This window comes from Hypomesus nipponensis, chromosome 16 (assembly GCF_054491055.1).
Source record: "Hypomesus nipponensis isolate SF chromosome 16, ASM5449105v1, whole genome shotgun sequence".
Taxonomy (NCBI): Eukaryota; Metazoa; Chordata; class Actinopteri; order Osmeriformes; family Osmeridae; genus Hypomesus; species Hypomesus nipponensis.
In genome coordinates, this window is record NC_140376.1 from 1,114,616 (window position 1) to 1,135,037 (window position 20,422).

The 20,422-nt window shown below is 52.9% G+C and overlaps 2 protein-coding genes across 2 annotated transcripts; both read right to left on the reverse strand.

Moving 5' to 3' along the window:
* Window positions 1–3,680: 3,680 nt before the first annotated feature.
* Window positions 3,681–13,043, reverse strand: timm44 (translocase of inner mitochondrial membrane 44 homolog (yeast)). The gene is made up of 13 exons (XM_084676404.1): window positions 12,988–13,043; window positions 12,319–12,435; window positions 11,748–11,939; window positions 11,435–11,515; window positions 11,177–11,326; window positions 10,044–10,180; window positions 9,854–9,939; window positions 7,412–7,504; window positions 7,182–7,306; window positions 6,881–6,931; window positions 6,690–6,779; window positions 5,608–5,718; window positions 3,681–5,394 (listed from the first exon to the last, which is right to left on the reverse strand). Exons 1-13 carry the CDS (start codon window positions 13,015–13,017, stop codon window positions 5,275–5,277), a joined length of 1,383 nt encoding a protein of 460 aa, XP_084532530.1. The 5' UTR covers window positions 13,018–13,043; the 3' UTR covers window positions 3,681–5,274.
* A 256-nt stretch (window positions 13,044–13,299) lies between these two features.
* Window positions 13,300–20,177, reverse strand: hnrnpm (heterogeneous nuclear ribonucleoprotein M). Its single transcript, XM_084676073.1, has 14 exons — window positions 18,230–20,177; window positions 17,607–18,187; window positions 17,419–17,512; window positions 16,992–17,306; window positions 16,572–16,725; window positions 16,401–16,450; window positions 16,237–16,297; window positions 16,019–16,153; window positions 15,774–15,815; window positions 15,263–15,349; window positions 15,063–15,164; window positions 14,307–14,947; window positions 14,053–14,104; window positions 13,300–13,743 (listed from the first exon to the last, which is right to left on the reverse strand). The coding sequence occupies exons 2-14, from the start codon at window positions 17,675–17,677 to the stop codon at window positions 13,580–13,582; spliced, it is 1,968 nt and encodes a 655-aa protein (XP_084532199.1). The 5' UTR covers window positions 17,678–18,187; window positions 18,230–20,177; the 3' UTR covers window positions 13,300–13,579.
* Window positions 20,178–20,422: the final 245 nt, after the last annotated feature.

Consider the following 20,422-nt stretch of genomic DNA (forward strand, 5'->3'; position numbering starts at 1 on the left):
AATAGGAACGCAGAAAGGTTGAACCTGGAGCACTTGAGCCAATAGGAACGCAGAAAGGTTGAACCTGGAGCACTTGAGCCAATAGGAACGCAGGGGGGTTGAAGGTCCTGTTCAGAGGAGTCTCCTGGCCTACTGGGATCATCAAAGGAGGTTCATGTGGGGCCTAAAAACATAAAACTGTATCGATCAGGTCTCAGTCTGGACCCTCACCTGTGTGTGTGTCTGTAGTCTCTACAGAGCTACAGCAAGGTACTGTACTGCCAAAGCGGGGTGTGGTGGTGACCATTAAACATGAACATCTCTTCATCACTCTGCAGTAAAGCCTGGGGCAAGGAGGAGTGTGTGTGTGTGCGCGTGTGTGTGTGAGGCTGAGTTTGATATTTTTGTCTGGAATTTAATTTCCTCTCTTTTAATATTTTAAACCCCCTCCTTCTATCCACCCCTCCTCCCCTGCTCCTCTACAGCCCTACTCTCCTCCCCTGCTCCTCTACAGCCCTCTTCTCCTCCCCTGCTCCACCTCTCCTCCTCTCATCCTTTCCACCCCTCATCTCCTCCTCTCCACTCTCACGTCTGCTATTCATCATGTGATGTGACTTTAATATGCTTTAGCGAGAACGAGCCTCCATCCATCACACAGAGCCCAGGTTCCACAGCTGCCTGCCTACACATTTCATCCTCCGCTAAGCCCCCCACCTCCGTGCGGCAGGAACACTAATGCTGCTATTTATTCTGGGAGACAGCCCCTGCTTCATCCGTCACTTCCTAACGTACACACACACACTTACATACACACACACACTTACAGACACACACACACACTTAAAGACACACACATGCACACAAACACCAGCTTATTATTTGCATTTGTTTTTGTTTGGCTAAATAAACCTTCAAATAATGTCAATTTCTTAGAAAGCAGAAATCCTCTCCAGTTGTCCCAGCCTGACACCCTGTGACAGGTCTTCTTGTTCTCTGTTGAACATCTCATTAACTGCTGCTGCCCTCAGCAGTATCCACATGCCGTGAGCTCTGGGTCTTCTCCAGAAATCATCCACACCCAGCCAGGAAGGCAGGACATCATCCTCCAAACACCCCCCCCCCCCCAGCCCCAGACCCCCCCCCCCCGGACCCAGACCCCCTCCCCCCCCCCGGACCCAGACACAGCCCCCCTCTCCCTGATCAATAGAAACAGGGTTTGTCATTGTTATCGTCTCCCTTGGAACACTCACAGATTCTCATAAAGAATCTGTCCTGCCAATTACACCGTCCATACGCCTGCCTCAGGGGTCTGGGTGATTCAATCTGGAGGAAGTGAGGGGAGGAGGTGAGGAGAGGAAGGGAGGAGAGGAGGGGAGGAGAAGAGGTGAGGAGAGGAGGGGGGGTGAGGAGAGGAGGTGGAGGAGGTCCAACATGGATTCTCTCCTCTTCTCGCTTCAGTCTGATCTTTCTCTTTCTCCCTTCCTCTCTCTCTCTCTCTCTCTCTCTCTCTCTCTCTCTCTCTCTCTCTCTCTCTTAGTTCAATTTAATATGATTAATTGGCATGAATTTTCAAGTTAAACAATGTTTCCAAAATCTGTCCTCGGTGAAGGGACGCAACATGTAATTATAAATATTTTCTGAGAACGCTGTCATCATCAATCATAAAACAAACATCCCTGTCTCTCTCTCTCGCTGTCTCTCAGGCAGGAAAAGGCAGGGGGAGGCAGGGGAAGGCAGGGAGAGGCAGGGGGAGGCAGGGAGAGACAGGGGGAGGGAGGGAGAGGCAGGGGGAAGCAGGGGGAGGGAGGGAGAGGGATGAGGACGTCAGATGAGGAAAGTGCAGTGTCACTCACTAAATAAGAGAGACTTTATGAAAAGATGAGTGGATAACCTTTGAGGAAGAATGTCCTCTTAAGAAGAACTAATATCCCCTAACAAAACCTGTGCGATGTCTCATCTCGGGGGGGGGGCAAGCAGAGGGGAGGCAGGGGGAGGCAGGCAGGCAGGCAGGAGCCAGGCAGGAGGGAGGCAGGCAGGGGGGAGGCAGGCAGGGGGGAGGTAGGCAGGGGGAGGCAGGCAGGGGGGAGGCAGGGGGGAGGCAGGCAGGCAGGAGGGAGGCAGGCAGGGGGGAGGCAGGCAGGGGGGAGGCAGGCAGGGGGGAGGCAGGCAGGGGGAGGCAGGCAGGGGGAGGCAGGCAGGGGGGAGGCAGGCAGGGGGAGGCAGGCAGGGGGAGGCAGGCAGGGGGAGGCAGGCAGGGGGAGGCAGGCAGGGGGGAGGCAGGCAGGGGGAGGCAGGCAGGGGGAGGCAGGCAGGGGGAGGCAGGCAGGGGGAGGCAGGCAGGGGGGAGACTCTGCAGTCTCTGCAGCCCTGTAGGGGATCATCCATCATGGCTGACAGTCCTAGAGCGCCTGCATGAATCACCAGCAACGAGAGGGCTTCCCCTTCCACCCAGACCTGGCTAATCAATCACTGTATACCGGAACACACACACAGTGTACTCTGTTGTAGCTGTATACAGAGTACAGGCGCACACACACACACTCTCTGCCCTCGCTGGAGGCTCGCTGTTCCTGTCTGCTCACAGGACGAGAGCTGGTGATGTCATCCGGGAGGATGAGGAGGGCTGCTTGTCTGCTAGAGAGACAAGCACTCTCACACTCCTTTCTCCTCACCCCTCCTCTCTCCTCCTCCTCTCACCCCTCCTCCTCTCTCCTCACCCCTCCTCTCTCCTCCACCCTCCTCCTCTCCACCCTCCTCCTCTCACCCCTCCTCCTCTCCTCCCCCCTCCTCCTCTCACCCCTCCTCCTCTCTCCTCCCCCCTCCTCCTCTCCACCCTCCTCCTCTCACCCCTCCTCCTCTCTCCTCCCCCCTCCTCCTCTCACCCCTCCTCCTCTCTCCTCCACCCTCCTCCTCTTACCCCTCCTCCTTTCACCTCTCCTCCTCTCTCCTCTCACCCCTCCTCCTCTCTCCTCCCCCCTCCTCCTCTCACCTCTCCTCCTCTCTCCTCACCCCTCCTCTCTCCTCCACCCTCCTCCTCTCCACCCTCCTCCTCTCACCCCTCCTCCTCTCTCCTCCACCCTCCTCCTCCTTTCACCTCTCCTCCTCTCTCCCCTCCTCCTCTCCTCCCCCTCCTCCTCTCACCTCTCCTCCTCTCTCCTCACCCCTCCTCTCTCCTCCACCCTCCTCCTCTCCACCCTCCTCCTCTCACCCCTCCTCCTCTCTCCTCCCCCCTCCTCCTCTCACCCCTCCTCCTCTCTCCTCCCCCCTCCTCTCTCCTCACCCCTCCTCCTCTCACCTCTCCTCCTCTCCACCCTCCTCCTCTCACCCCTCCTCCTCTCTCCTCACCCCTCCTCCTCTCTCCTCCCCCCTCCTCCTCTCCCCTGTCCTCCTCTCTCCTCCTCTCCCCCTCCTCCCCTCTCCTCCCCCCTCCTCCTCTCACCTCTCCTCCTCTCTCCTCACCCCTCCTCCTCTCACCTCTCCTGCTCTCGCCAGAGCTCACCCCCCATCAAATTAACTGTCCCAGCGACCCCCTCTGAACACAGCGACCCCCTCTGAACACAGCGACCCCCTCTGAACACAGCGACCCCCTCTGAACACAGCGACCCCCTCTGAACACAGCGACCCCCTCTGAACACAGCGACTCACATGTTGCCCTACTCACCACACCCTGGGAGCCCCCATGGAGACCTGAGAGGAATCGGTTGGTATTCAGTCATCTTTTATTCACCTGGGTACAGCAGTCTTCCCCCACCCCCATACTGGGAATGACACACAGAATACAGCCCTAGACAACAATCAACACATCGATTCAATTTCGAATCACGGAGCACTTTGAAAACAAACACAGATGTGTATGATGTACATTGGGTTGTGCTTTCGAAACAAACGTCCCTCATCCATCTACGGAGCAGAGAGGAGCAGCTGCAGGCCCGCGGTTATGAGGGGCGGGGTTTGCCTCTGGTCTGACTGCTTAACGGTTATGTGTGTCTGTGGAGGTGATGTGTTGAGATAGTTCTCCTGGGTGTCAATTTCATGATCAGGAAGGTTTGAAATCTGTGTGTGTGTGTGGGGGAGGGGGTTAAGTCCTGGAACCTACTTATAAGAGAAAGTTTTGAAGTCAGAGGGTCTTGTGGTATCAGTTTAACTCACCCCGCCCCCCCCCCAGAAACCTCACAGACAGCAGGGAGCAGTAGATGGGACAGGTGAAAACAAGATGGCCACAAGACTTTAACTAATCTATAGCAAGCTATACAGATGCTTGTCAGATCTAATAGTGTGCATGTTGTGGAAGCTGGTAGCTCATTGGGCTTAATCTGGTCATGGCTTCCTGGTTCTGTACCTCTTTACCTAACAGAATTCATGGCACATTGTTGAAACTTGAGTCACATGACTGGACTACAGTGGAGGCTTCCTGTCCAAGCAAACAAACCAAAAAAATCACAATTAAAAAAACAAAATTACACAAAGGTTTTAAAACATTCCACATCCAAGCACGGCTCTGCATCATTAGAAACTCCAAGGTCATCAACAGTGAAAAACTAAAACTAGCATTTGATTTATAAAATAACTGGTTCAAATTGTCCCCCAATAGCAAAATGAATGGGTTGCTGTTGAACATTTTAACCCCATTTAATTGAGGTCATTACAACTACTACTTTGCCCTCCAAAATATAATAAGATGTTAATATTTGTTAAGGCAAGCCTACGGATAGTGGGTAGAGCAAGATTATACACAATTATCTTTCCAAAAATGATCTCTAAAGAAAATGATTATTTTTATTTTGTAATAAATATATTCTTTATCCATTTAGTATTCTTCATTAATTAACTGGACCATCATACTATACAGGTATGGAGGGAGGGAGGTATGGATGTTGCAGGGACCCTCTCTGTTGAGGAGGAAGACAGGAGCAGTTGAGACGAGACAAAGAGGAATAAACATCCGGAGGTTTGACTGATGGGGAGCTGGAAGGATGGGCAGCAAGGGAGAGAGAGCGAGAGCTGGATAAAGACATCTAGAGTCTACTGCCCCCTGGTGTCAACTGGGGGTACTAGGTGGTACTGGTTCAGCAGGACTGGAGGACTGGTCATCTCTTTGCATGTCCTCCAGTCCAGACCCTACCTCTCCTCCTCTCCCCCTCTCCCCAGACACCCAGCATGGCCCTCTCATATGCCCTGTGCTGGAAGCAGACATGTCCTGTGTGTGTGTGTGTGTGTGTGTCTGTCTGTCTCTCAGTAGATCTGCTCTGTGCTGGAAGCAGACATGTCCTGTGTGTGTGTGTGTGTGTGTCTCTCTCAGAGGATCTGCTCTGTGCTGGAGGCAGAGATGTCCAGCAGTCTCCAGGCAGCGTTTGGGTTCAGCTCCTCCTGGTCCCGACACAGTGCCCACACGTACATCATCCTCAGCACCTTCTCCTGCAACACACACACACACACAGTACAGTTATACACTGGGAACACACACGCACACACACATTACATGTCCTGATATTACCAAGGCAGTAGGCTGATATAATAATAATATTTTACTCTTTAAGCTGAAACTTATTTTGACAAATTGTGTGTGGAGGCCTCCTCCCTGGTCTGGGCTGAGTGTGTGTGTGTGTGTGTGTGTGTGTGTGTACTCACAGGGTTTCCCTCCACCACCTCCCCCTTGGTGTTGCGGATCACCAGGACCAGCTGGGCCTGGAAGGTGATGATGAGGACTGGCCCCTGCTCCATCATCTTCCCCATGGCCAGCTGACACACACACACACACACACACACACACAGACAGACAGACAGACGTGTTAGAGTGTGTGACAGAGTCCTGCTCCTCCAGTCTGTGTTAGAGTGTGTGACAGAGTCCTGCTCCTCCAGTCTGTGTTAGAGTGTGTGACAGAGTCCTGCTCCTCCAGTCTGTGTTAGAGTGTGTGACAGAGTCCTGCTCCTCCAGTCTGTGTTAGAGTGTGTGACAGAGTCCTGCTCCTCCAGTCTGTGTTAGAGTGTGTGACAGAGTCCTGCTCCTCCAGTCTGTGTTAGAGTGTGTGACAGAGTCCTGCTCCTCCAGTCTGTGTTAGAGTGTGTGACAGAGTCCTGCTCCTCCAGTCTGTGTTAGAGTGTGTGACAGAGTCCTGCTCCTCCAGTCTGTGTTAGAGTGTGTGACAGAGTCCTGCTCCTCCAGTCTGTGTTAGAGTGTGTGACAGAGTCCTGCTCCTCCAGTCTGTGTTAGAGTGTGTGACAGAGTCCTGCTCCTCCAGTCTGTGTTAGAGTGTGTGACAGAGTCCTGCTCCTCCAGTCTGTGTTAGAGTGTGTGACAGAGTCCTGCTCCTCCAGTCTGTGTTAGAGTGTGTGACAGAGTCCTGCTCCTCCAGTCTGTGTTAGAGTGTGTGACAGAGTCCTGCTCCTCCAGTCTGTGTTAGAGTGTGTGACAGAGTCCTGCTCCTCCAGTCTGTGTTAGAGTGTGTGACAGAGTCCTGCTCCTCCAGTCTGTGTTAGAGTGTGTGACAGAGTCCTGCTCCTCCAGTCTGTGTTAGAGTGTGTGACAGAGTCCTGCTCCTCCAGTCTGTGTTAGAGTGTGTGACAGAGTCCTGCTCCTCCAGTCTGTGTTAGAGTGTGTGACAGAGTCCTGCTCCTCCAGTCTGTGTTAGAGTGTGTGACAGAGTCCTGCTCCTCCAGTCTGTGTTAGAGTGTGTGACAGAGTCCTGCTCCTCCAGTGTGTGTGAACTCACGTCCAGGTTGTCCACGTCCAGGATCCTGGAGTGGAACTGCAGCCCCATAGCCTTGGCCTGCTGTATGGGGTGAGCCATCTGACTGTAGGTCTGGGAGGCAGGGAGAGAGGGAGAGAGGGAGGGGGTTAGGAGAACAGCTCATCAGTGTGTAGCCCAGACTGCAGTGTGCTGGTGCAGGTGAGGGTACCTACCGCCTCATAGCACCAGTCCTTCAGAACCTCCAGCTCTCCTCGGATCATGGCCTGCACACACGCGCACACACACACACACAGGGGAGATACACAGGGCAAGGTGAGAGGAAGTATTTATAAATACTAAACCACCAACCAGAGACCAGCTGCTAATGCAGGACGCGTCTCTCCTAACACAGCCTCCCTCTCCCCCTCTCCCCCTCTCCCCCTCTCCCCCTCTCCCTCCCTCCCTCCCTCCCTCCCCCCCTCCCCCTCTCCCTCCCTCCCTCTCTCCCTCCCTCTCTCCCTCCCCCCCTCTCACCTCGAGGACGTTAGGGATGATGTCATCCTCACACTGCTTGAGGAAGGAGTCCTTGTCGAAGGAGGGGTCCACCTTCAGGATCTCAGTCAGAACCTCAGACATCTCCGTCTTGGAAAACAGCCCCCCTGAGGAGAAGGTTACCGTGGTTAGGTTAGGTCAGGGTTAGCGTCTGACTACCATGGTTACCAGGTCTGGGATCGAGCAGGTCATTCTGGGTCAGACCAGGTTACCTAAGATGTCCGTCATCTTGTCTGTAACTGCACGGGAGGCTCTGATGAGGGCGTTGTCACTTTCATCATACTTCATCTTCATCTCAAAGAACCCTGAGAGGGCGAGAGCAGGAGAGGAGAGAGGAGGAGAGAGGTGGAGAAGAGAGGGAGACAGGGGAGAGGAGGAGAGAGGTGGAGAAGAGAGGGAGACAGGGGAGAGGAGGAGAGAGGTGGAGAAGAGAGGGAGACAGGGGAGAGGAGGAGAGAGGTGGAGAAGAGAGGGAGACAGGGGAGAGGAGGAGAGAGGTGGAGAAGAGAGGGAGACAGGGGAGAGGAGGAGAGAGGTGGAGAAGAGAGGGAGACAGGGGAGAGGAGGAGAGAGGTGGAGAAGAGAGGGAGACAGGGGAGAGGAGGAGAGAGGTGGAGAAGAGAGGGAGACAGGGGAGAGGAGGAGAGAGGTGGAGAAGAGAGGGAGACAGGGGAGAGGAGGAGAGAGGTGGAGAAGAGAGGGAGACAGGGGAGAGGAGGAGAGAGGTGGAGAAGAGAGGGAGACAGGGGAGAGGAGGAGAGAGGTGGAGAAGAGAGGGAGACAGGGGAGAGGAGGAGAGAGGTGGAGAAGAGAGGGAGACAGGGGAGAGGAGGAGAGAGGTGGAGAAGAGAGGGAGACAGGGGAGAGGAGGAGAGAGGTGGAGAAGAGAGGGAGACAGGGGAGAGGAGGAGAGAGGTGGAGAAGAGAGGGAGACAGGGGAGAGGAGGAGAGAGGTGGAGAAGAGAGGGAGACAGGGGAGAGGAGGAGAGAGGTGGAGAAGAGAGGGAGACAGGGGAGAGGAGGAGAGAGGTGGAGAAGAGAGGGAGACAGGGGAGAGGAGGAGAGAGGTGGAGAAGAGAGGGAGACAGGGGAGAGGAGGAGAGAGGTGGAGAAGAGAGGGAGACAGGGGAGAGGAGGAGAGAGGTGGAGAAGAGAGGGAGACAGGGGAGAGGAGGAGAGAGGTGGAGAAGAGAGGGAGACAGGGGAGAGGAGGAGAGAGGTGGAGAAGAGAGGGAGACAGGGGAGAGGAGGAGAGAGGTGGAGAAGAGAGGGAGACAGGGGAGAGGAGGAGAGAGGTGGAGAAGAGAGGGAGACAGGGGAGAGGAGGAGAGAGGTGGAGAAGAGAGGGAGACAGGGGAGAGGAGGAGAGAGGTGGAGAAGAGAGGGAGACAGGGGAGAGGAGGAGAGAGGTGGAGAAGAGAGGGAGACAGGGGAGAGGAGGAGAGAGGTGGAGAAGAGAGGGAGACAGGGGAGAGGAGGAGAGAGGTGGAGAAGAGAGGGAGACAGGGGAGAGGAGGAGAGAGGTGGAGAAGAGAGGGAGACAGGGGAGAGGAGGAGAGAGGTGGAGAAGAGAGGGAGACAGGGGAGAGGAGGAGAGTGGGGGATGGAGAAGGTATGTGAGGATTTATCACCAATGACATCAGATGAACACATTTTGATTCTGGTCTCTCTCCGACAGTAAAATGTTTCCTCCAGCAGCAGACCATGGTGTTCCCCCCGTGGTCAGCCCAGGGCAGGGCCCTGAGGCTGGGGCAGACCGCCAGCCTGAGCTGCCCTGGCTGGGTCTCTGATGACTCACTGTACCTCACCCAAACGTGTCACAGTAACTCACCGGGACAACACACACAGCTAAATGTGATCCCTTTATGCATTGAACCTCCAGGAGTGTCGATGCTGCAGTAACTCAGTACTCGACAGCAGAATAAAGGAACATTCTCTGCTGACATTGTACAAAGTTGTTACTGTGCGTCTGTGTAGCATGTCGGAGCATGATGAACGTCCAGGCAGCAGCAGAGATGGGCCCCGCCCCGCTGGGGCATTCACCTCTTTAAAATTGAAATATACATTTATTTCAATGTTTACAAAAAATCAGGTCCAAAAATGTAAAAATTCCTGTTGCTCAAATTCTCTCAGAGAACTCCCTTCTCTGAGAAGTGAGATGGTTCGATTGCATTAAGACTGGTGCTTGTTAGTGGCCCCTCGTTAGTGGCCCCTCGTTAGTGGGCCCTCGTTAGTGGGCCCTCGTTAGTGGGCCCTCGTTAGTGGGCCCTCCGAAGCCTCGTTAACTCTTGGCTTAACGATGTTTCAACGGAGGAAGAAGTTACTCGTCCAGGTCTAGCTTCAGCCAGCAGTTGGCGGTGGTTTCCGTGGTGATGGCTGCAGCTCAACCCCCTACTGTTGTTGCTCGTCCAATCACACAGCTACCGCTTCTACCGACTGTATAGTCCAGCTCATCCACAGCTCGTGATTACAGTGATCTGGTGCCACCTGCTGGCCACCACAGTGTATGACAGCAGCCAGAAATCCACAAGAAGAATGATTCAAGAGAATGATTGATGAAAGGATAGATGGATGAAAGGATGCATATCACATTATATCTACAGGAAGCTAGCAGCCAAGCAAACATTGCTAAAGAAATGAAGGTCAGTACTTACTGTTGAAAACAACGTTGTTGTCCTTGAACTCCTTCCACTGTTGGAACCATTTGGAGTCCTTGTGCAGAACTACACCCATGGCCTCCCTGGTAGGAGAGACAGATTAGAACTACAAACAAGCCCCCCCTCCACTCCCAACACACACACATACCCCCACACACACCCACAGACACACAGACACCAGACGTACTCGTTGGCCTCGAAGACCTTGCTCTCGTCTCCGGGCCCCTTGGAGGAGAACTCTGTCCTCTTCCTCAGCCTGGCTGGGGGGCGATAAGACCCGCCGTGGCCCAGCACATCCATCTCCCTCTTCACACTCTCCATACCCTGGGGAAGGAGGAGGGGAGGAGGAGGGAGAGGGGAGGGAGAGAGGGAGAAGGGAGGGAGAGAGGGAGAGGGGAGGAGGAGGGAGAGGGGAGGAGGAGGGAGAGGGGAGGGAGAGACGGAGAAGGGAGGGAGAGAGGGAGAGGGGAGGGAGAGAGGGAGAGGGGAGGAGGAGGGAGAGAGGAGGGGGGAGGGAGAGGGGGGGAGGGAGAGGGGGGGAAGGAGAGGGGGGGGAGAGGGGAGGGAGAGAGGAGGGGGGGAGAGAGGAGGGGGGGAGGGAGAGGGGGGGGGGGAGAGGGGGGAGAGGGGAGGGAGAGGGGGGGAGAGGGGAGGGAGAGGGGGGGAGAGGGGAGAGGGGAGGGGGGAGGGGGGGGAGGGAGAGGGGGAAGGAGAGGGGGGAAGGAGAGGGGGGGGAGAGGGGAGGGAGAGAGGAGGGGGGGAGAGAGGAGGGGGGGAGGGAGAGGGGGGGGGGGAGAGGGGGGGAGAGGGGAGGGAGAGGGGGGGGAGAGGGGAGGGAGAGAGGAGGGGGGGAGAGAGGAGGGGGGAGGGAGAGGGGGGGGGGGGAGAGGGGGGGAGAGGGGAGGGAGAGGGGGGAGAGGGGAGAGGGGAGGGGAGAGGGGGGGAGAGGGGAGGGAGAGGGGGGGGAGGGGAGGAGGGAGAGGGGGGGAGGAGGGGAGGGGAGGAGAGGGGGAGGGAGGGAGAGGGGAGGGGGGGGGAGGGGGAGGGGAGGGGGGAGAGGGGAGGGGGGGGGAGAGAGGGGAGGAGGTTACTCACAGCAGTGAAAAGAACAGGAAAGGGGGATTCTACCCAGGTCAGCAAATGACTGAGGACCAGGAGGGTGGTTCTGAGGTAGGACCAGGAGGGTGGTTCTGAGGTAGGACCAGGAGGGTGGTTCTGAGGTAGGACCAGGAGGGTGGTTCTGAGGTAGGACCAGGAGGGTGGTTCTGAGGTAGGACCAGGAGGGTGGTTCTGAGGTAGGACCAGGAGGGTGGTTCTCACCTGGGATATGGCTCTGAAGGCTCCAGTCTTGCCCAGCTTCTCTCCACCCTTGGACACGGTCTCAGCAGAAGACTTGGCTGTCTTGGCAGCCTCCTCCACTCCCTCCTTGATCTTCTTTCCCAGGTCTGTACGACTGACCTCCTCCAGCCCCTGCACACACACACACAGAGAATAAGTGTTCCAACAGTAGGTAGGTAGGTAGATATGCCACGGGGACAGATCTGTAGATGTTTGTGTTGTGTGATGCTCATCTCGTACCTCCTTCACACTCTCAGACAAGCTCCCAAACGTCTTCTTCAGAACGTCGGAAGTCTTCACCGTTTCAGACTCGATCGTTTTCTACAACAGGAAAACTCTTTCAGGCCCAAACACACTCCAATGCATCCCCGGTATGTGATATAACGCTACAAATAGTATAGCTTTGTATAACAGTTAATAATAATAATATTACATTGTGTTCATATAGCAGATGTTTTATCTAAAATGGAGAGGATTTGAACCTGCAACCTCTTGATCAGTAAAAAAGCTCTAACCACTGAGCAGTAAGTGTCCCTCAACATCTCAAACTCACGTATTTCTTCCGCGCCTGCTTCAAGGCTTCCGAGTCCTCCAGTTTCTTGGCTTCCTCGCGGAACTTCTTGATGTTCTCCTTCATCTCCTTGTTCTTGCTCAGTTCCTGTTTCAGGCCCTCCAGGAACTCCCCCAGAAAGCCCCGTCTGGCTCCTCCCCCGGCTCCGCTTCCTCGACCAGAGGAGTACCGTACCTGCAAACAGAACAGTAGCAACACATCCGCCTGTTATGATAGAGATAATAACCTGTTCCTTTAACAGAAGCTTTTATCCAAAGCGATGTACGGGGGTATTAGAACCTGCAACCTTTTGTTATGCCGTCAAAAGCTCTAACCCACTGAGCTGAACCTATAGTTAGGGTAACAAAGTTAATCCTAATTGCTAATCGCTAAACCTGGCTGTTAATGACACGTTAATAAGTTATGTTGCTAAACTGGCATGCAGACAAAAAATACACACTTAAGAATTGCAGTTTTAAACTGAACACAGATGTCCGGGCAATAAAAGTTAGGCTCTGATCCGATAGTTCATGAATAGCAGAGTAAGGGAGTGATTCTGACGGTGAAGGTTTACCTGTGAGGAGTTTGTGAGCGATCCTGTGAGGGATCCACATATCCTGTAGACATGGGGTCTGTTGTGAAGGAGCCGGTATGAGGGACTCGACATCAGCAAACTCCTTCTGATACATAGCTAGAGAGAACGCATAAATCAGTGCAAAACTAGCGGTTCACCGTGCCCAAGAAAACAAACCACATGTTTGTATAATACTGCACTTCTATACTAACTAATGTTTTCTGTTTCCACGATTTGTTTTGTTCAAGTATAAAACATAAACGATGTTAGCGCAGAAACTGGTCTGGGCTCTTACAACAGTGCTGGTTGCAGATAGCTTAGCTAGCTATGGATTATCGACTGCAATGGCGCTGCAATGTATATAGCCAGCTAAATAGCACGTGGAAAGCCAACTGTCTCACTGTATACATCGCATATCTACAAGGGATTTCTTCACCAAAAAACGACATGTTTTCTGCCTTTTATCATGTAAGGCCCACACCGGCATGGGATTCCATTCAATCCCAACTTTCTTCCCGGTCGTAATGTCATTTATTCTGCATCATGACATCAAGTAGTTAAGTCGAGAGTTTACATATTCACGCACATTTACAATTCTTACGTTAGTGTGGACGCTTTAACTGTTTTCTTAAAGATAAAAGCTTAAACGTAAGGAAATTGACAGCTCACCTGGTAACACTGACACAAGGAGGCCGCCATCTTGGTTGCAATGCTCGTGACCTTCTTCCGGTGACCTCGCGACGTATGTTAGGAGGCGGGCCTTAAAGGTTATAGTGGCCCAGACTTGCAGTTTAAATACACTGCAGTTAACGGCAAATTATATTTTTAAAGCCACCTACATCAACAAATGAACGATTTTAACAGAATATATAGATATGTATACATAAATGTCAGGACTTTCATTTGAGATTATTTAATTGATACATTTACCAAGTCCCGTATTGTATACTTTAGCGGAAAAAGACCACCAGAAAACACATATCAAATGTTGATATTTATTTATCAAAACACCTTATACAACAAAGGCAACAGACTTGGGAATAACAAGTAAAAGAAAAGGAAATTAAAATTTTGGTCACTAAAAAATACAGGGTTGAGGGGGGGAAGGGCGGGGGGGGAGGGGGAGGGTGTCAAGCCGTAACTAAAGTACACATTCGCACCACAAATGTCTAAAGTAATATCTGGAAAGATTGACGGTATGCATCTTGAACTAATCGACAGGGTCGCATCGGACCAATCCGGTGGTCGGGAGACGGTAGGATCACGCGTTTCTGTCGATCCTGACGTCGATCTCCCTGCCGTTCAGCCGGTAGCCGTTCATGGTACGGCAGGCGCGCTCAGCGGTCTCCGGGTTGTCGAAGCGGACCACGCCACAGCCCTTGGACTTCCCGTTCTCCATCTTGATGTCGGCGTACTGGACGATCCCTACAGACGCACAAACAGCCATCATTAGAAAGGTTGAACACGTACATACAGATGCTACATGCAGCCTCAGATCCTTCCCACCGCCGGACCGACCCTAGCTGCTAGCGCTAACCGCACACGGTCGTTGAGAAAAGCTCGACTTCTGGGTCTGTACGGACGCGTACGACCAATCAATCACAAGACCAAGGATAGAAGAATACCCATGTGGCCATTTTGGGACGGAATAGTGAAACTGACAGCACAGAGTGCACAGCACAGACAGCAGTCAGTAGCCCTGCAACAGAGAGGCAGGATAGGACTGTAACTCACCACAGGCGTTGAAGGTGTCCTTCAGCATCTTCCAGGTGAAGTCAAAGGGCAGCTGCAACACAGAGATTCATGAGTAACTGCTGCTTCTCCCACAGCCTGAAATGTGAATTCATTCATCTAAAACGACAGATCCAACATTTAAACGATCTCCAGACAGATGCCTACACATGATAATCTACAGACTCTCAACTCAACATGAATACATTTCAAAACGGACCTCGATCTGTCATCTTTCATCGATAATAAACACTCACGTTTCTGACGAAGATCTGGCAGCCCTTCCTGGGGTTGGCCCCCCCCGGCCCGCCGGGGCCCCCGGCCCCAGCCCCCCCGAAGGAGTTCCCTCCGAACCCCCCTCTCTCCAGGTCAGCCGGGCGGTCAAACTGCCCTCCGCCCACTCCGGCTGCCCCCATGCGGTCCATGGACGAGCCCATGCGCTCGATCCCTGCGGAGGGGAAGCGGTCGATGCCTGAAGACCCCATGCGGTCAAAGCTGGACCCCATGCGGTCCATCCCGGTGTTCATGCCCATGGGGGAGGTGAAGTCCAGGCCGCCGCCTCCTCCACCACCTCCTCCACCCCCGCTCATGCGGTCCAGACTGGACGGGCCGAGGCGGTCGAACCCGGCCGGGCCCAGGCGGTCCACGCTGGAGGTCATCCGGTCTAAACCGGAACCTAGGCGGTCCATCCCAGGACCTAGGCGGTCCATCCCAGGACCCAGGCGCTCCATCCCAGGACCCAGGCGGTCGAAGCCAGACCCCAGCCTGTCCAGGTCAGACACACGATCCATCCTCTCCATTCCTCCGCCCAGACGGTCCATACCTCCGCCCAGACGGTCCATTCCTCCACCCAGACGGTCCATTCCTCCACCCAGGCGGTCCATACCCAGGGAGTTACCTGCCAGAGGAAGGACAGACGTTCAGGAGAGACGCAGGGCGATACGTCGATGTGAACTCGTGAAAACACTGAGCTCATTCAACCAGACAAGACACTGAATACAGGAGACACTAACCCATTCCTCGATCGAAGGAGTCACCGAAACTATTGCGAGACATCATGTCGTTTCGACCAAACTCCCGGTCGAAAGCACCGCCAATTCCACCACGGTCCATCTCTGATAGACGCAAGACATAGAAAAAAAACGTTAAAACAACCGTTTCAGAGGCAGAGGGGAGAAGCAGCATGTCACTTCCTGTAGACTTCCGGTCTTACCGCTCATCCTGCCCATCCCGGACGGACCGAAGCGTTCCATGTTGTTGTTGTTGTTGATCCCTCCTCCTCCTCCAAAGTTATCCATCCCTGACAAACAGCACCCATACAAACTGATCAATGAAAAGCCTTCATAAACCACCTGAAGGTAACAATACACTTTTTCTTTTCTTGTTCCAGCCTTCCTTCAGCCTTCCTTCCTTAAAACCCATTGACACTGTATGACTATGTTTAGCTTGTGTTCTGCTCCTCTCTCTTGCCAACCGTCTCTGGAGGAGGGGATCCCTCTCTGAATTGCTCCTCCCAAGGTTTCTTCAATTTTTTCTCCCGTTGGGAGTTTTTCTGGGAGTTTTTCCTTGTCTTCCTTGAGGGTTTAGGTTGGTTGAGGGGCAGTTCTATGGGCGTATGTGAAGCCCTCTGTGACATGCTTGCGTGTAAAAAGGGCTATACAAATAAATTTGATTTGATTTGATTTGATTCCTTCCCCTCGCGTCCCCGGGGCAAGAGTACCTACCTCCCATCCTGCCCATGCCTCCGAAACCCATGCCATCCATTCCTGTAAACAAAGTAAGAAAACGGTCACATCAGCAATAATATTTACTCTTTACACACAAAGCCTATAAGCCTGAAGACTTGTATGAAGAATGAATGAATCTTCGAAGTGGGACATGTTCATTTCTGCATGTGGATCAGGAACGTGTGTCTAACAGTGTCTCGTGGTCAGAGTGTAGGAGCGGGCTGTACAGAGATGGAGCGTACCTGGCCTGTCCATTCCTCCAGGCCCCATGTTCCCCATCCCGCCCCCTCCTCCTCCACCTCCCCCTCGGTTCAGCTGGGTGGCGTCGATGGGCTGGCCTCCCGGCCCCAGCCCCAGGCCAATCCCACTCAGGCCACCTGGGGACACAAACACGATCCTTCACATCCTGAACTAACTGGCTCACAAGAAGTGGGGCTTTGGAGGGAGGGGGGGTACTTACGAGGGAGAGCAGGGGGTCTCTCTGGGGGAGCGAAGTCTCCTTTAGGCAGAGACTTCTCATCCTGAAACACACACACACACGCGCTCAGACACGACTCAGACGCCATATTGGATGACATCATCATCTGGGTGTGTTTGGGCTGGAGCACAGAGTGTGCTACTTACCAGTTTAACGTGCATGACCCTGTTGAACAGCAGCTGGCCGTTGAACATGGCTGAAGCTTCCGTCAAGGACAAACATGGAACCCTTATCAGACATAACCTTTGAATAACCAAACTTTACACACACATCATACCTCCACCCCACGCCCTCCACAGACAAACTTGAGAGGATACAGACTGCCTGGACAGCTTCGATGGGCATGTCGAAGGTGACGGTTCCCATGCCCCTGCTCTTGCCATCCTTGTCCTCCAGGATGTCAGCCCGCACCACCATGCCCGCCATGCCAAACACCTCCTTCAGCTTCTTCCAGCCCACCTTGTAGTCCAGCTGTGGGAACACAAGATGGAGGACAGCACTCGGTCAGGACCCGAGTCATGGCAGCTCTGAAAGTCATTAATGTGAGGTTTCTGCTAGCTGAATACAAGTTAGAGTGAGAAACATTAACGTGTTCCTGTGTGTGTGTGTGTGTGTGTGTACACAAGAGAGAAAGTGTGTGTGTCCACACAGGAGTGTGTGTGTGTGTGTGTGTGTACACAAGAGAGAAAGTGTGTGTGTCCACACAGGAGTGTGTGTGGGTGTCTGAACTCCCGTACGTTAGCCACGAAGATGGTGCTGCCAATCTTGCCGGCCTGCAGGCCGTGGATGATGTCGTTGGGGATGCTGGGGTTGTTCATGAGACTGGGAGGGATGTTGACCACAGGGGGGGCGCCCGGCCCGGGGCCCATGCGCTCCATGCCCATACGCTCCATGTTCATGCGCTCCATGTTCATGCCCATGTTCATGTTGCCCATGTTCCCCATGTTGCCCATGTTCCCCATGTTCATGCCGCCGTGACCCCCGGGGGGCCCACCACCGTTGCCTCCCCCGGCTCTGCGGGCGTCCCTCTGGGCGATCACGCCGTCTGGGTCCTGGGGAGGAGGGAGGGAGGGAGAGGGGTTGAGCTACTTAAGGGGTGGGAGGGTGTAGCTCGGTGGTTACAGCACCTGGATGCAGGTTCAAATACACCCCAGGTGAACTCACCTCTTTGACCTTGAGAGGGCGTCCGTTCAGGTTGTGCTTGTTCACCTTCTCCACCGCTTTCTTCATCAGGTCCTCGGTCCTGAACTCAACCACCCTGAAGACAGAAAGCTCCGTCAACACCCGCTACCCAGACACCAGCTGGCCCAGAAACAGCTCACAAGGCGGGGGGGGGGGGGGAGAATACTCACGCGCATCCCTTGGTTGATGGAAGACAGCAACGACCGCACCGATAATCGACGAAAGTAGAAGACAAGATCATTCAAGTTAGAAATCAGCTGTGGTAAATTGAGCAACAATGTGTTCCCACCCCACAGGCAAAACTTTATATTGAGACATTTTTTATAGATATTTAACCTACACAAAGTAATACAGTCTAGGCCTTACATTCTTACCTCATAAAATCGCTAGCCCACCAGACAACATTACAAAAAGCAATGGTCAATCTTAAGCACTCAAGTTTCCAATTCAAAGCCAGGAGGATCCTAACAAAAAGGGGTTTCCGTGGAGAGCTACTGGACATATCTGACCCACAAACCAGTCTAGGCACCAGGCTTCGTGTGACGGCGATACAACAGCCCCGTTGGGCCCCCCTGGGGGCCTGGTGCCCGTGTAAGGGCGGCACGCCTAATGAACCAACACCACCAGCAGAGGGACGTAGCTAGCTACTGCTCACAGGCGACTGGCACAGGAGAACACAGTCCCCAATCCGGACGCCGGAGGAGCTAAGTTCAGTGCCACAAACATTCACCGAACGCCGCCCTCCGCACGCCTCCCTCCGCACGCCTCCCTCCGCACGCCTCCCTCCGCACGCCTCCCTCCGCACGCCTCCCTCACACCCCTCAGGATCTCCCCTCCAGAGCCCTGTCCTACTCAGGTTTTTATACAACATCCCCCACAACAGTTGAAAGATTAAGTAAAAGACTCAAGCTGACAAACACAGGTTCGTCTATGGTTGGTTTTTTTGTTTTGGTCCACTTACCCTTGACTTGCCTTCTGCGTCCATTAAGTGTTCCACGTACGTAACCTCACCCACTACAAATCAGATTCCAGACGACACACACCAGGGGAGAGAAGCCAACAGAACAAGGGGGGTTTAGAGCAGACGAACACGACGGGGGGGCTGGGGACAGTGGGCTCGGCCCTCAACTCCAGCTCCTCCCCCTCTCTGGCAGCAGACGCACCAGACTGGTACAGGTCTACAAAAAGCGAGCTTACAACCTAGCAGAAACTTCTCAGCCGTCCTCGATGAACTCTCCAAACACCAAAACATATCCCTGACGGTCAGAAGCCGCAGCCAGGCCCTCTGGGCGCTGAGAGACGGCCCTCTGGAACTATTTCTTGTCGGCTAAATGAGCTGATTGAATGACAGTCTGTTGCTGTAACCCCCTTCCATGAATCCATCGGTTTATTTAGAAAGGTGGTCTTTTAGCAACCAAGACTTTGCAACTAAGTCTTCCCCCATCAACTCCGATATGCTCAACTGGACTCACTGGTGATATCAATAATAATATACTGGAACCGAGGCAGCTCAACAATTTATGCTTTGGTACGCCCGTAGCTAAAAGCTCATTCCAGCAAATGAGTCGACTCCCAAGAATCTGCTTCCAGATGCTTGTCTGGAGCCTCGAACCAGGCTGAAGAAGCGGCTCTCTTTTGTAGACCTGTACCCCCAACAAAGACCCCAACACACTTCCGTGATTGGCACAACACGAAGATCTGCCGAGACAATATTTGCTGTGTCAAACCTAAAAAGAGAGAATGCAATTTAAACGCCACATTCAAAATCAACTCCAATAAAACACCACAAAGTACTGATTCTGAAAGGCGTTAGCAGGGCCTTACAGATCACCTTTAAGCTTTGTGATTAAAGCAGGTGCTATCTACTGAGTTAAATTACAAGGATATCAACATCTTTGTCACAGCTATGCAGTTTAGTTGCTTTAGCTGTAAATGACAAACCATTCTTTTGGCTTAAGGATTCCCCTGGTGAATAAAAAGTCTACCATACATCCAGCTGCAAATTAAGATGGAATTACATCAGTCCACACACATCAGCATTCTTCATCTCCAAGCTCATAATCAGGAATCAAAGCAAGACCCACAAAGATTTACAATGCTTAACAAACTACACCTGAGACCAAATTCATGTCACATCTCATGGCAATGTAATGGAAGTATGACCGTTTTTTTCTGAATCTCTGAATATATACCCTATCAGGACCCAACACAAGTGTTTTTGATGGAACAGTTCAGATATACCTAACATAACCTGTGGCTTAACCTTCATTTGTGGATTCTAACGGTTGAAATCGTGGGGAGCCTTAAATCCACATGCTTCGATAAAACAAAAGTACAGTTATAATGCTATTCACAGCACTATAAAAATACCTAGCCAAGGACACAAACCCAGAGAAAGATTTTCTGAAAACTAAACCATGACTTCCAGTTTTCAAAACAAAGAACAAAGAACTACAAATTACGATTTGTGGAAGTTGTGTTCTCCTGTTCAAATCTGCCAAAGCCCGTCAAGTCTAGACTGGAGTCAAAAGATACGACCAACAGTATAAGTGTCCTTTGCCCAACTCCATAAACTGAGCTGCTTGTCCGAGCTTCGGGCCACCATACCTTTCTCCTTCATCAGATCCTTGAGCGCCTGCCATTTGACGTCGTACGGGATGTTGCTGACAAACACTCGGTATCTCTTGGACGGGTTTCCGTAGGGTTCGAAACGGCTGCTGCCTCCTCGTTTCTGCGGTCTCTCCTTCCGCGGGGCCGGTTCGTGTTTGGCCTTGCCGTTCACTTCCCTTTGAGAGAGTAAAAAAAAAGTTTTAACAATTAAGAATATTACAACACTCACTTTAAGTTTTGGGGCTATGGGATATGGAGAAATGGAACTTAAAACGTAATTCATTCTCGAAGTCTCGTTAAGTGGTCCACTTAAGTAAAACGCTGTCTGCAAATTAGCTAGGTTAGCTACTAACAAAGGACGACGCGAGCAATGCAT